The sequence below is a fragment of the Marmota monax genome, unplaced genomic scaffold (assembly GCF_021218885.2).
Source record: "Marmota monax isolate L192 unplaced genomic scaffold, Marmota_monax_Labrador192_F-V1.1 WCK01_AAM20220418_F8-fsc00307, whole genome shotgun sequence".
Classification (NCBI taxonomy): Eukaryota; Metazoa; Chordata; class Mammalia; order Rodentia; family Sciuridae; genus Marmota; species Marmota monax.
In genome coordinates, this window is record NW_026695211.1 from 135,462 (window position 1) to 151,224 (window position 15,763).

Below are 15,763 nucleotides of genomic sequence, written 5' to 3' on the forward strand. Positions count from 1 at the left end.
TATGATTAATGGAGGAAATTTCCTTTAGTCCTGGTCTCTGCCTGTTCCTCGCTCTACTCTCAAGGGTACATGATCTCCCCAGAGCTCATTATGACTTGTTCTGTGGCACCGTCTTCTCCAGCTAGTCCAAATGTGTTATTCTACATGGTGGTTTGAGAAGTCCCTAGTTCAGGATCACTTCACCTGGCACTTATCACCTTTCCAAACATTTCTGCAGCACTGTATGATTTTGTCCTCATAAAAATGACCCAGTGAGGTAACATACTGACCTACTTCACAGCTGAGAAAACTAAGGCTCAGGGGGATAAAAATGGAGGGCACAAAGAATGAGAGTTAACTAGCCTGAAAAAGGATGGACTACAGAGGCATTTAGGACCCAATTAATTATTTAATTAAAATGTTAAGTAAATATGTAGCAGATGGTGCTTTTATATAAGAAAACAATAGAAAAAAATAGATTTTTTTGAAATACTGGGAATTTAAATCAGATACTTAGGAATACTTCCCCCACAATATACTGGCACACCCCACTTGATGTAATAAGTATCCCAAAAAGTTGTACTAAATATAATTTTCTTCTGTATTCATGAGTTTGTTCAGTAATAATTCCTATAAATATCTATCACATATCTCCTAAGAGAAAAACAAACAGGAGAAATAGAAAATGAAGAAAAAATATCATGGGCCCTCAAGAAGTTTACCATATAGTAGAGCTGAATGGAAAAGACACAGATGAAATAGGACATGGAAGTACCATTGGGTTTTTTAAAATTTATTTATTTTTGTAGTTGTAGATGGACAGCATGCCTTTACTTTATTTGTGTATTTCTTTATGTGGTGCCAGGAATTGAACCCAGTGCCTCCCACATGCAAGGCAAATACTCTGCCACTGAGCTACAGCCCCAGCTCACCATTGGGTTTTTAAAGGAGGCAGTGGCCTGTGGGATCAGTAAGCAATACAGAGAGGGGTTCATAAAAGGCACCATTGAACCTTGAAGAGATCCAGTTTGCACAAACAGGGAAGGGGGGCAAACCCACCAAAGATGAAGGCTGGCATAAACAAATACATCAGAAGCCAGGAAGCACTGAACTTCCTCACAGAGTCTAAATGACTACAGTTGCTATTAAGGCCTGCTTTAGAATACCCATGGGAAAGAAACACCTAAAATACATGAACTAAATTCTCTCATCATATGAATTCTCCCCCCTTAGGTTAAACATTTTGTAGATTCGAAGCAGTGCTTATGTGCTTTGTGGATAGCAGTGGTGCAGTTTTATCTGGCAGGGATGGCAGACGAAAGACTCTTTCCTATATTCAAATGTTATTTTTAGTATAAATTAGTTCCAATGAAGGCTCATGGATTGGGACACAATAGGCTTTGCCACTTCTGACCCCAGAGTGAATTGGTGTAGAAGGCCCCTTTGAAAAATATTTGAGCATGTGTGAGGCCTTAATCCTTAGAACCACAAAAACAAACAAGCAAAAGTAGTATCCTAGTTTAAAAGAAAAGAGAGAAAATTCTTGGGGTTGCCAGCTAAGCAGGTTTTGTACCCTCCCAGATTTGAATAGCCTTGTTTGGTGTGCCTAAAACTGTATCTCTGTAGGATCCTTGGCTCAGAGCTTATCTATCCCAGATGGGCCCCAGGCAGCTGTCTCCTGGCTGTCATCACTAGATGACCTGTAATATCACTGTCCCTGTGCCAGGGATCAACCTAAAGATGTGGTGTAAACTCCCTTCCCAGCAGGCTGTATGTCAGGGGGATTAGGATGCCACCTGGTTTGTACCCTCATGGAATTACTGACCCCAATGACCTGGAATGGCCTCTGCAGTTATTTTTAAGCCAAGTAGTTAAGAATTAGTCATCACCTAAAATTTAATATGTGTGTTTCTTGGCCTCATAACAGAAACCTTTGCTCAGTACATGTGCGATATATTTACCCTCAGGTGCAACAAGAACTAAAACAGTGCTGCTCTGTAATAATTGTTCATATTATAGTTTGGGATGATGGATCACTTTGAATCTTTAGCAGCACATTTTGGTCTCCAAAAGGGTTTTGTTTCAGATATTTTTTCCCCCACAGGCAAGCATGGATCAGGAATGTCCTTATTGTGATACTTTCCTCACTAACTCAAAGTCAATAGGAGTGTTCTTTTTTTTGGAGGGGGGGAGGGTACCGGGGATTGAACTCAGGGCCACTGAACCACTGAGCCACATCCCCAGCCATATTTTGTATTTTATTTAGAGACAGGGTCTCACTGAGTTGCTTAGTGCCTCGCTTTTGCAGAGGCTGGCTCTGAACTTGCTATCCTCCTGCCTCAGCCTCTCGAGCTGCTGGGATTACAGGCATGTGACATCACTCCTGGCAGGGTGTTCCTTTTTGATCAACAGGAGGAATACAAGAGTCTTTCTAGTTTAGGGGAGGTCACCATAAAATCAAGACTAGTTTCAAGGGTCCTTGCTGCTTTCTGGTGCTTTGCTTGCCCCAATCCCTAATATACCCGTCCACTTGGTTCCTATGGACTCTAGTTTTTCTCTGCATGGTCAGAATTTGACCAACAGCTTGGTGCTCCAGCCATATCCACCAGACTGACTGGGGCCTTCCCATCTGCCTGATGTCTTCCTGGCTGCTTAGATTCTCAGTCTTGCCTTCCCTGGAGCACCTAAAGTCTTTCAAAGAAACAGTTCACCAGGGTCCTGAAGAGTCTGCCTTCATTATGGACCTGATTTAATCAAAGCATTTTATAGTGTGGTAAGGGCACTCTCAGAAGAGGTGACGTGACACACTTAGTACCTATGTTCACAGGTGCAACTCTGCTAGGCAACATGGCATTGTCTATGTGCACATGTGCAGCTCTTTGGTAACTCTGTCTTAACTCTGTTGCAACTCTATTATATAGAATTCCCAATCAGAATGTATGTTACCATGTAGGGGAGACAAAGAGGCTAACATGTATGGGGATACTAATAGAGAGTATATAAGGCATTGCCCTGCTGTGCTCGCTGCTTAGGTCTCAGCCTTTAGATACAAATCCAACTGCTGTCTCTAATACATGCTGCTTCCTGCTGAAAGCCTCAGTGTCCTGTCTCTCTGTGTGAGAATCCTACAACAATAGGAAAAAAGCACATGGTCCGTCTTTCACAGTCCTTTCTTCTCCTTGCATTTGGCTCTGATCCTTCTTTCAACAATTGCCTCAGTTCTCTGGATGTAACTACTGTCCTGTCTTTGAAAATCCCTATTGCCTGTGGTGATACTAGTGATACAATGTCTACATGTAAAAACCATATGATCCAGGTACCTAATCCTAAGTATATAAATAAAAGAATTGAAAACAGGGACTTGAACATATCTCTGTACACTAATATACATAGCAGCACTATTCACAATAACCAGAAGATGGGAACAACCCAAATGCTTATCAACTGATAAGTAGATAAACAAAATGTGATGTATCCATACAATAGAATATTATTCAACCATAAGAAAGAATGAAATTATGATATATGCTATAACATAAATGCACCTTGAAGATATTGCCCTAAGTAAAATAAGCCAGACACAAAAAGAAAAATATTGTATGGTTCTACTTATATGAGGTATGTAGACTAGGTAAATTCATAGAGGTAGAAATCAGGATAGAGGGTACCAGCAGACGGGGTAGGGGGTCTGGGAAGGGGAGTAATTGTTTAATGGGTACAGAGTTTATTATGGGGATGATAGAAAGGGCACTTAGAATTGTGAGCATAATGCCACTAAACTGTACAACTATAAGTGGTTAAAATTATAAAACTATAATGTTTTATGAATTTTACCAGAAATTTTTTATTTGTACCAGGGATTGAACCCAGGGGCACTCAACCACTGAGCCACATTCTCAGCCCTATTTCTATATTTTATTTTGAGTCAGGGTCTCACTAAGTGACTTAAGGCCTCACTAAGTTGCTGAGGCTGGCTTTGAAATTCAGATCCTTCTGTCTCAGCCTTCCCAGCTACTTGGACTATTGGCATTTTACCACATTAAAAAAAACTGTTTAAAAAATCTCTATTCCCAGCACAGTATGAGTCACTGTGAACAGGCTTTCTTCTTTCAGTGCCCTCCACCCACTTTGCCTCTTCATACATCTGTGGACAGTAGCTGGCACCTAGAAATACTCAGAAACAAAAACCAGATGCACTGACATAAGGAAAGAAGTGACTACACACTAAAGGGCTCCACTTCAAGCAGTTTATTTAGCAGCACTGTTGTGTCCCTGCAGAGTTACAGACACACTCGCCAGGGAAAGAATGGAAGCCTATGTTTCCTAAGATGGCAGAGAAAAGCAGCAGTCAGTTGAAAAGGAGAAAGGCACTTTCACATGCCAGAAAGTGAGAACACTGAGGTCATGATTCTACCCCACCCCTATTCCTCAAGCTTCTTTCTTAGATCAGCACAATTATAAGAGAAACCTCAGCTCTGAAGGGCCATTCTGTTCCTGGCACCATTACTTTCCCAAAGAGGGCAGCGTCTCTGGAATTTGTCCAAAAGTAAAATGGATTTTAAGGGATCAAAGACTTAATTCACATGAAAAGCAAGGTTTACAGCTGGGCAGAATTACTGTTTAGTGCATTTTTTTCCTTCTCCTTTCTATAATTTATTTCTAGTGTGTTAGAAAGCCCTGGGGGGAAAAATGAATATGATTTTTTTCAATTAAGACTGATTCCACTGAAATTTACATTATACTCCCGAAACCTCAACATTAAAAAGACACCATGTGTATGTATAGAAATGTTCCTCAATGTCTGAATAATTTCTTTAAGGTGGACTCTATAATTTTTATTGTGTGTCTAAATTAAAAATTCACTTTCTAAAGAGGTAAATGGTAGTGTCAGGCAGAGATCAACGCTCCATCTTATACATGGAAAATAGAAGCACAGAAAGAATGATAGCAGTCTTCTTTGCTTTACTTGTAGGAGAGACAGGACCAGAGCCAAAACCTCCCACCTCTTAAAATCTAGGCCTCTTTTCCAAAATACCACTCTGAACAGATGCAATGCAGGGATTAAGATCAGGTTTCTTGGCCAGGGTCAAAGCGACAAGTCAGCAATATGAGAAGTTCTGAGGAGTGAGAAATAAAGCACCTAAAAATTCAAAATCTTCAGAACTATGAGAAGTTGTTCTTGGACCTTAGCCTTTCAGACTATACATGTTCCAGCCAGCATGGCTTATCTGCAAACCATGCTGGGATGTCACCTCAGTAGAAGGTCTATCAGGGAGGCATGAGGAGGTAGAATTGGGTGGGCCGAGGGCTAAAGGAGCTACCCTTGCCTTGGATGACCTGTAGTTCAAATCACAATATTCAAAATAAAAGGGAAGCCTTGGATCTGGAAGGACATCCACACAGAAAGGGTGCAAGTCAATGAATGGGACATCATGGCCACTCTGGCCAGGCTCAACATCATAGTGCAGGAAAGTGGGTACCATGGGTCTTGACTAGTGGCTAAGGATAGCCTCCTCCAGTACCTTGAAGGAAAAAGAAATGCAAAAGCTGCAAAGGCTATTCAAACAAAGGCCTGATTTGGAAGAAGAAACAGCAGTTCAGGTATACAGACTTGACACCCAAGGTGAGAATTTACGTATCATTTGGGAATGCTTCTCACTGTACATAACAGAAAGACCTAACAGTCGCTTAAAACTTAAAAGTATTTATTTGATGACTAGAGTCCCAAGGTAAGCACTCTCTTATGGTTTGGATCTGGAATGTCCCCCAAAAGCTCATGTATTGAAAGCAAGATCCCCAGTGCAGCAAGCTTCAGAGGTGGACTTTTAGGCAATGGTTCGATCATGAGTGTTCTGACCTCATCAGAATTAATCCATTGATACCTGGATGGAGTACTAGTTGAAGGAAGTAGGTTATCAGAGGTGTATCTTCTCCCTGTCCCCCCTCACACACACACACACACACACACACACACACACTCTCTCTCTCTCTCTCTCTCTCTGTCTCTTCCCCCTCTCTCTCCCTCTCCCCAGCTGAGCTGAGCAACTTTCTTCCACCAGTTCCTGAGCAATAGAGCTGGCCAATCTTGGGCTGAATTCTCTGAAAACTTGAGCCAACTTCCTCTAAGTTGTTCCTGTCAGGTATTTTGGTCATAGTGATGAAAAGCTGACAAAGCTTCTTTCATCACTCAACAATGTCATTGAAATCAGGCTCTTTTTTTATGCTTACCATCTACTGTTCATTCATTCTCTCTCTCTCTCTCTCTCTCTCTCTCTCTCTCTCTCTCTCTCTCTCCCCCACACACACACACTTAACCTCTAATATTCTTCAGCATATTTGCTTTTTGTTCTGTCTTAGACATGTTACCTAATGATCACAAAATGCCACAGCTATAAGCATCATATCCTCACTTAACTGCCCCCAAGGGCAGAAAGTAGGGGAAAATTTTCTCTGAAGTCTTCTTTTACCTCTTTGGCCAGAGCTATGTCACATAACTGCCCACAAAACAAGTAGTATTTGGCATAGTATTTGACCTTTTCATTTCTCTAATGTAAGGGAAGCAAAGGAAAAAGAGAAATGATTATCAGATAACCATTTGCAATATCTGTCATAGTATGGAGAAGAGGCTGCAGCTCAATGGGAAATTCTGGGGTCCAGGGTCTCCCATTACACATCCCAAAAAATCAGGCTTGGACAACCAAACCAGTTCCAGATCTCCATTGCCCAAATTCCAGGTCAAAAATGGGGCTTCTAATACTCTAATATAATATGCATATATAATTCAGGTTATGATATGGGGACTGAGCTAATGTTTTGAGGTTATAATGATGAAAGTGAATCTCTGATTCTGGCAATACCTGACACTGTCCACGGGGATCTAAAAATTCCAAAAGTTCAAGAATAATATTTTATCTAGGGTCTGGGGGTTTAGCTCAGTGGTACAGCACATGCTTAGCATGTTCAAGGACCTGGGTTCCAGGACCATAAGAAAATGCTATTAGGTGTTTAGAATTTGTTTCTGGATAGTGAGTGAATCACACGGCATGTAGACAATATATTCAGCCAAAGGATGACTCTGTAATGACTTAATTCAATTCTGGAGCTGCCATTACCTCATCTTAAGCTGATTCACTTTAATGACATACAATGGGTGACACTAATGATATATGTGATAAATAATCACCAATGATTACCCTAATTCAAACTCTTTGATTATTTAACACTTAACTATAAAAATTGAGCAATACAGAATGAAGACTTTATTTTGCACTGGTAAGATGGAAATTGAAATTTAATATTCAGGGTACATTCCAAAAGCCACCAACTTAGAGTTCCTTCTGACACTGATTGGGAATAATAAATGACCTGCTGTGAGAAGGTGGACAGGGAATGCCACCAGTTAAGGAAGAGCTTTCAAAGACTCAGGTATTGAGCTAACTCTCAAGATTGGTCCAACACAAAAGCACGAATTCAGGAAATTTTTCCCATCTGTAATTCATCACATCATGTTCTTGGCCTGGTCCCTTTCCCCTCACCCTCTCACCTCTCTCCCTTGCTCATACTTTAGTGGAGAAAGAGATGGTCCAGGAAGGCTTCAAAGTCAATCTCTTTTCTGACCTTCTGGCTCTGATGTTCCAGTTATTCAGGTTGATTATATCCATTTATATATACACTGCTCATGCTTCCAGACTCAAAGGAAATAAACTGATAATAGAAGCATTCCAAATTAGTAGCTCACAACAAAAATGTAGCTTCTAGGTAGACAAAACAACCCCCTCACTTGCAAGAGAGCCTGATCACAAGGCAGAAGATAACTGTAGTTCAGATAGGCTAACATAACCTGTGGTAATAACTCCAAAGCTTCAGGGGCTTAGAACTAGGTAAGGGTCTTTCTTATTCACACTACATGTCTATCACCACTCTGCACCATGTTGTAGTCACTCAGGATATTACCAAAAGGAAAAAGAAAGATCATGAACCAGGGGAGGGGCACTGGAGAGAGGAGAAAAAGGGAAACATTGATACAATTTACTATAAGTAATAAAATTCTCCCTCAGAAGAGCCCCAGGCTTAGAGTTAAAAAACTGTGTTCTCTTTACAGCTCTGTTGCCTAACCTACTCTTGACCTTGGACAAATCACTTCACTTCTTTGTCCTTCACTTTCACAATCAAGAAAATAAGGAGACTGGATTCCCTGATTCAAGGTGCCTTCCATCTTGGAGGCTATGTAACCAGAGGCTCCTCCTAATAGCCAGAATGGAGACCTCCCACTAGGCAGAACCTGAAGCACACCATCAACATTTATCTTTACTTCTGACTGTATCAGAAGGTACCTTATTTTGGCCCTAAAAAGCCTGATGTCTCAACTGGGGTTCCATGTCTAAACCCAAAAACAGAGATGATTTTAGTGCCTCGGTTCTCAATTTCCCCAAGGAGAATTGATAATATATACCATTCTAGAAGGTTCTTCTGAGATGGAAGTTAAAGGAAAGAAGTTAATTTGTTAATACAATGGGTGCCTATAGCACACTGGAGTCTATTTCTCTCTTGGGACCCATTTGAGAAAGGCTATAGTCATCCCATGCATCATTTCTTTGGATTTGTAAAGCTTAGCATAAGCCTCCTCCAAACTTTGTGAGGAATTCCATGCCATCCCCAAATGTCTGCAAATTTCTAGAAGCTCCTGGTTCCTGACCAGGTCTTCTTAAGACTTCAGGATCTTGCCAAACCTCACACATTTTTTTTTTTTAATTTTTCCTGTCGTGTTTCTCACAACTAAAACACTCAGGGTCACTCCAGGGGAACTGGGCTGCACGAAATAACCACACAAGAGACAGAGATACCATTTTCTTTGGGGTCCTGTGGTGGCTCCTCTAACAGAAAGAGAGAGAGAAAGCATGTGCTGACCCCTTTTATTGAGGAGAAGCCATTCAAATGAGGCAAGGGGTCAGGTTTCAGGGGTTGAGTCTAGCTTCTTGATGTCTGCTGTCAGCAGACTGACTGACATCTAGGAAGGCCACACCCAAAGGCAGAGCAAGAGAAGGGGCCAGACACACAAAGGGCATTTTCATGGAACATTCAATCCCAAACAGGGCAAAGGGGTAGTATTACAAAGGAACAGGTGAGTGTAATTCAACCCATGGGGGAACACGACTACATCTGAACACATGCCCTCAACTTCCTGGACTAGGACAAAGCGTCCAGGTCACTATAAAATGTAGTGACTGGTCAAAACCTCTCCCCTCAGGATGGAAGATGCGAATCACTCAGAGTGGCTCCCCACAGTTTTCTGTACAGGTGGGAAATGCATCCCATCATCCTTGAGCTATTTGAGGTAAGTCAGCTATCCCCAAAGAAAAGAACACTAAGCCATGTGTTCCAAATATTAAAACTCAGCTTACAAAAATAAATCCATAACACTTTGTTCCCTCAGTGTTTAATCCCTCTGTTCTTCCAAGTGAAAACTATAATTCTTTTCACATAGTCACCTGAATAATTTTCCTGGTGAACACCTATTCTATTTATTTTTAACTCCACTTGTCTTCAAAATAGTGAACTGCTTTTTAAAGCTGTACTAATATGTTCATGAGTATGGAAGTTCCCATTCCTTGTGGATCCCAGCACAGTTTCTGGAAAGGGGTGGATAAGAGATTTTAGATTGTACTCATGAATGAAAGAACAGTAAAACTGATGAGGTGTTAAGAACTGAAGCAGATTGACATTTGGCCCTGGCTTGTAGCTGCTCTCCTCCTTTCTTCCCAAGTGAATATTTTTTAATGAATATCAGATGTTCTGTTTCAAAAAATGGTTGAGTCTGTAGCCTCATTTCCATATCAATTCAACAGGAAACACTCCAAAAAGGCATGTAAGCTTATAATAAATACTAGACACCAGACAACCTTGTGCTGAAAGTCTTCTGCCCTCTTATTATTGGGAATTTCTCACAAGTTTTCTTTCCTCATACAAGCCAGCTTTGACCCCTGTTACCATTAACTTCTTCTGGCTCTCATTTTCAGCCTCACTCTCACCATAGTTCTTCTTTACCTGCTCACTTGTTCACTTAATATCTACTCCCTCCTCTTCTGTTTTGTCTGTTTTCACTCATCCTAAGAATTTCTCTCCATTTCTATGTAGGCAGTTCTGCCAGTATCTTTATTGTTTCCTTCCGTTCAATGTCCAATTGCTTTAGCTTCCATTTCCCAGGCAACCCATCTGGGTTAGTCAGCTTTTCATCATTGTGATCAAAATACCTTAGCAGAACAATTTAAAGGAGGAAAAGTTTATTTTTGGCTCACAGTTTCAGAGGTTGAGTCCTTGGACCACCAATTCCATTGCTCTGGGCCTGAAGTGAGGCAGAATATCATGGAGGAAGGGTGTGATGGAGGAAAACTGCTAAGCACACGTGGGAGGAAGCAGAGAGGAAATGAGGCACCAGGGACAAAATTTAAACCCCAATGGCATGTTCAGTTGCCATCCAGTCAGTCTATTCAAATTATGAGGTTGCAGCTCTCATAACCTAGTCATTTCACCCAGAACATTCCTGAATGAACACAGGAGTTTCTGGAGGACATTGTATATTCAAACCATAACACCATCCAAGGATTTTAGACTTTCCTTAAACCCTGATACTAATGTATATAATAAAATTTTCACTCTGTTGTGCTAGATGAAAAGATATCATTTGATAAAGGTATAAATATTGTCACTAGGATGGTTTGACCAACCTTAGTAACCATGTCACAAGTTTCCTATCAGTAACCTTAGTCCCCCAATATCTGGGAACTGAGCATCCTGTCTGTTACAGTTTTCTTTGGTTGCATACAAACCACTACAAAACCTGGTGGCTTAAAACAAACCTAGTGGCTTTCACCAATCCCTTGGTTGACTGGGCTCAGGTGGGTAGATCTGCTCCAGTCATCTGGGAGCCCAGGTAATCTGTGATATTCAAAATAGCTCACTCACATATCTGTCAATAAATGCTATCTGCTGGGATCTCAACTAGGGCTGTTGACCATTGTACCTCAGTTCTCCTTCCTATGGCCTCCCCATGTGGCTTAGGCTTCTCACAGCATGGTGAGAGGGAATGTATGAAGAACAAGCATCCCAAGAGAAGGAAGCATAAGCTGCCAGTCCTCTTAATGACTGGGTTCAGAAATCCCAGAATGTCAGCCTATCACAAAGCCAGCTCAAATTCATAAGGACAGGAAATAAGTCCTACCCTGGATATTAAAAGTGCCATGTATATAGAGCAAGGGATAGAACTGTTGGGGCCATGTGTGGAAACCAGCTAGCACACTGTCTATAACTCCCAAATACTCAGAGGCCACTTCCCCAATACCTAACTTAAAATCACTGTGATAACTAAATTTTGGGAAAATCCTCTAATCACCTGACACAGACTTGAAATACTGACACCTTAGATCTTGAGCAATTCAAAGGTAGTCATATTCTACTTGTCTTTTCCTTATAAAGAAAACTTTTGGGTTGGAATTTTCTTGACAAACTCCTACAGATTTTTTCCTTCTTCTGTTCTCTTTTTTTTTTTTTTGGGGGGGGTGGGTTACCGGGATTGAACTCAGGGGCACTTGACCACTAAGCCACATCCCCAGCCCTATTTTGTATTTTATTTAGAGACAGGGTCTCACTGAGTTGCTTAGTGCCTCGCTTTTTGTTGAGGCTAGCTTTGAACTTGCAATCCTCCTGTCTCAGCCTCCCAAGCCACTGGGATTACAGGCATGTGCCATGGCGCCCGGCCCTGCTTCTGTTCTTATCTTTAGACACTGACTATATGGTTCAAGATCCAGTCTGAAAAACATAAATCATACTAATTGTTTTAACAGAGAAAATTTAATATAGGGATTTAGTAATGCAGCTATCAACAAACCCAAAAAGCAAAAAGTATATGCTGAGGTAATACAAAGATAGCAAATGGCAGGAAGCAACTATACCAACCCAGGGGCTGGGAAACAAAGGGAAGAATTGAGAGCTGGCAGAGCCTAGAAGCTAGAAGAGGGATCGTAGGGAGTCGGGCCCAGACCTCTGAGGAGAGGGAGCTGTTTGGCTGATGCTGGTGACTCAGAAGCTAAAAAGAGGGTCACTTGGAACTAGGACCCAAGTCTCTGAAGAACACATAACAGATTAATTCCAGAGTGGAAAGTGAAAAAAAAAAAAAAAAACAATTATTGCTAGAACTAACTGCTGCTGACAAAGTGAAGTGAGATTGGTGGGATAATGCTGATGGACACAGGAAGTAGACAAGAAGGAAAGTCCCTTCCTTGTCCAGCCTTGCAGTCTGTCTCCAATGGCTGGTCTTCTAGGTAGAGCCTAACAGGGACAGCTGACAAAGCAGAAATGTCCTTTGCAGAGTCCCAGTCCCCAGCAGTATCATGGGAAGAGTTTGGAATTGAGAAACAACAGTTTAATAACCTGTGTGCTGCTTCCCCCTCAGTAACAAGCGGTTGTGTGTTTTTTTTTTTTTAAGTTATTTCCTTGAATGATGTTTATAATGGTGTTTATGAGGATTGGTAAGAGCGAGAAGCTGAAGAAATGCTATCTGTGAATGAGCATATACTTTCAACTATACTCCAGGCGTAGCTAGAAAACATTGAGGGCCTCAAGTCAGTAATCTACATTTCAGGGTAGCTATGCAAATATGGTCATCTGAATCTGCCTTGGCTTTTGAGGTTTTCTTGTTTGTTTATTTGTTTGTTTGTTTTGTTGTGCTGGGGATTTAACCTAGGACTGCCCTGGGGTTTTAATATTAACTTAAGGGGCATTAGAAATAATTTCACATTGGTGGCATGAGTGCTGTACAAGGTATGTGATGGGCAAGAAAGACTGCATGGACCTTATAGCTCTTGTGTAAATGAGAAAAAAAGAATCTAGCACACCTAAATCTAGACACAGCACACTCTCATTTTGTGTCCTATTCCCTTCATGAAAGACAGCAAGACCTGATTGGGCTAAAAGGCTTGCTACCCTGTCTTCAGATATTGGTGAGTCCACCTTGGATTAAATCCTCAGTGCTTGTTGGAATGCCTGAGGAACTGAGAATAAGCAGATCACTGAGCTCACAGGAACAGGTTGCCCATTTCATGACTGTTTGCTCTAAGTACTTACATGTTTGACAGAATTTGGTTTTTGACATGCCTTTAAACCTATATCCTACCTGGTTATGGGGAGAAGTATACAGAAATCTCTCATCTATCTCTGAACATAATTGTTTCCCTCTATTACTAAACGGATCTGGCAATTACTGAGGCTTAGATTCATTTTCAAGAAGTCTAAGGGTGACCGCAGCCGTCCGAGAGGAGCTGGGGGAGGACGGTGGCCCGCGAGGCTCGTCGCAGACAACGCGGCGGCGATGTCCGCGAGACAGGCGAGTGCCGCGGCGGCAGCGGCGGGGCCTCGCGCACGGCAAGGCGGCCTGGGTTTTGGCCTCCCCCCGGTTCCCTGGAAGCGGGCCGGTGGCCAGTGCGGGAACCGCAGCAGCAGCATAGGCGGAGGCTTCAGTGCGTCTCTCTACCCTTTAGCCTGAGCCAAGGGAGGCCAGGCAGCCCGGGTGGCTGGAGGGGGTCCGCTGCCCGAGAATGGGAATTCTCTTCACCAGGATATGGAGACTGTTCAATCACCAGGAGCACAAAGTTATCATTGTTGGATTGGATAATGCAGGAAAAACTACCATCCTTTACCAATTTTCTATGAATGAAGTTGTACATACATCCCCTACAATAGGAAGTAATGTAGAAGAGATAGTGATTAATAATACACGTTTCCTAATGTGGGATATTGGTGGCCAAGAACCTCTTCGTTCTTCCTGGAATACTTATTATACTAACACGGAGTTTGTAATAGTAGTTGTGGACAGTACAGACAGAGAGAGGATTTCTGTAACTAGAAAAGAACTCTACAAAATGTTAGCACATGAAGACCTAAGAAAAGCTGGATTACTGATTTTTGCTAATAAACAAGACGTTAAAGAATGCATGAGTGTAGCAGAAATCTCCCAGTTTTTGAAGCTAACTTCTATTAAAGATCATCAGTGGCATATCCAGGCATGCTGTGCTCTTACTGGCGAGGGATTATGCCAAGGATTTGAATGGATGATGTCAAGATTAGATGATCTCTACTGACCTCTTCTCATAGACTTTGTATAAACAAAGTGCTGGACTTTACCTGAAAGCTGCAAAAATTAATGGTTTAGATATATTTATAATAAACTGATTTCAATTTTTTCTATATAAGAAGAAAAATTAAGACCACTTATTTGAAAACAAGATGGAGTCTCATCTTCCAATTTGCTTTCTCATTAGTTCCTTTCAAAGTACTTTATTAAAGCTGTGATTGACATTTTTCTCAATGAATCCTCTCAGGACAATGTATAGCCTGTGGTAAGTACAAAGGGAGAGGAAGATGTTTTGAACTTTAAGAGCTTTATTATCAGTATACCCCTCCCCAACTGAATGTTGTTCTCTTTTTGTTCCACTAAGTCAAAATACAAATCAGCACAGATACTGTTTCCAATATTTTAAATGTCATGTTAGTTATGGAAAAAAAAGTATTTTACTTAAGGTTGTGTGTGTATTATGTATATACCTCAAGTTCAAGTTAATGGCTTTGATTTGTGTTCTAAAGAAAAGCAAATAACGCAAAAATTAGTAATATCCTTAGTTATTGCCCTAATGAGATAAGTACTGGCATTGGTATTAAGTGCCATTTTATACTTTTCCTGTTTGTTTTCTGTATTGTACTAATCAAACGTCCCCTCTCCCCCAATCATTGAGCTGCTCTTAAGAAAAAAAAAGATACAGGAAAAAGCTTGACATTGTATACCCATTTTTGTTGATCAGTAACACACATAGAAATGTGTAATCCAACTAAGTGAAATATCTGTCAAATTTTTGGCTTACCCAGTTGACAGAATTGCACAGTGGAGCATTGATCAGATTAATCCTTGTATTGGTCTAAATTATTGAATAGATTATTAATCCACTTATAAATCAATCATAAATTGCGATTAAAACTATCAAGTGATTTCTTCTTAATTAAAATCTATTGTGTGAAACATGTCTACCCAAAGAGGTAACATTCTATAAATATTATTAAACAATTAGCTAGAGTCTTTTTAAGTATAAAATTTTATATGTCAAGCTGTTAAAATGAGAGTACAAGTAATACATAAAAAATTTCTGAGCAACATTTGAAATTTTTTAATTTGCAGATTTCTTATTTTAGGATTTGGAATCCTTTTGAGGTTTTTTTGTTGTTCTTAAGTTTTCTTTGATCTTTCACCTTGTAAATGCATTGTTTAACAATTAATAGTGGTAAATTTTTAATGCTGTTGGCTGGAAAACTGATTGGTGTATGATATATTATTCGTACTAAGAAATAACTTGACCCAAAATACCTTTTGTTTGCTTAGGTTTCTTTCTTTCTTTTTAATGTCTGAAAATTGAAGGTATTTTTGTCATAATTGTAAACAGAATTATCCTGTATTAAAATATATACTCTATTTGTGTATCTTTTATGCCCTGAAAATTTGAAGGTTAATCCATACTGGCATGTTTTAGAACATTCAAAAAAAGAAATTACTTTTAATACCAACCTTTTAAATTTCATGAAGATTTTGGTAGGAATAATAGTATATACTATAAGCATTGACAAAACTGAAAATTTCTTTCTATGAAATATAAAATGCTCAGTATCTAAATCCAAGTTGGGTGTGGTATATCAGTGTTAACTTTGGATGTTTTGTGTTTTATATTTATGTTGCAGTGTTCAAAAT

At 40.4% G+C, this 15,763-nt stretch overlaps 1 protein-coding gene across 1 annotated transcript; it reads left to right on the top strand.

Annotated features, from left to right (window-relative positions):
• Nucleotides 1–13,387: 13,387 nt before the first annotated feature.
• LOC124083844 (ADP-ribosylation factor-like protein 5A) lies at nt 13,388–14,490 on the top strand. The gene has a single exon (XM_046430584.2). It carries the CDS (start codon nt 13,569–13,571, stop codon nt 14,109–14,111), a length of 543 nt encoding a protein of 180 aa, XP_046286540.1. The 5' UTR covers nt 13,388–13,568; the 3' UTR covers nt 14,112–14,490.
• Nucleotides 14,491–15,763: the final 1,273 nt, after the last annotated feature.

Excerpts from the sequence above, each read along its gene's own strand:
- LOC124083844 (XM_046430584.2), top strand. The coding sequence starts at position 13,569 with ATGGGAATTCTCTTCACCAGGATATGGAGACTGTTCAATCACCAGGAG.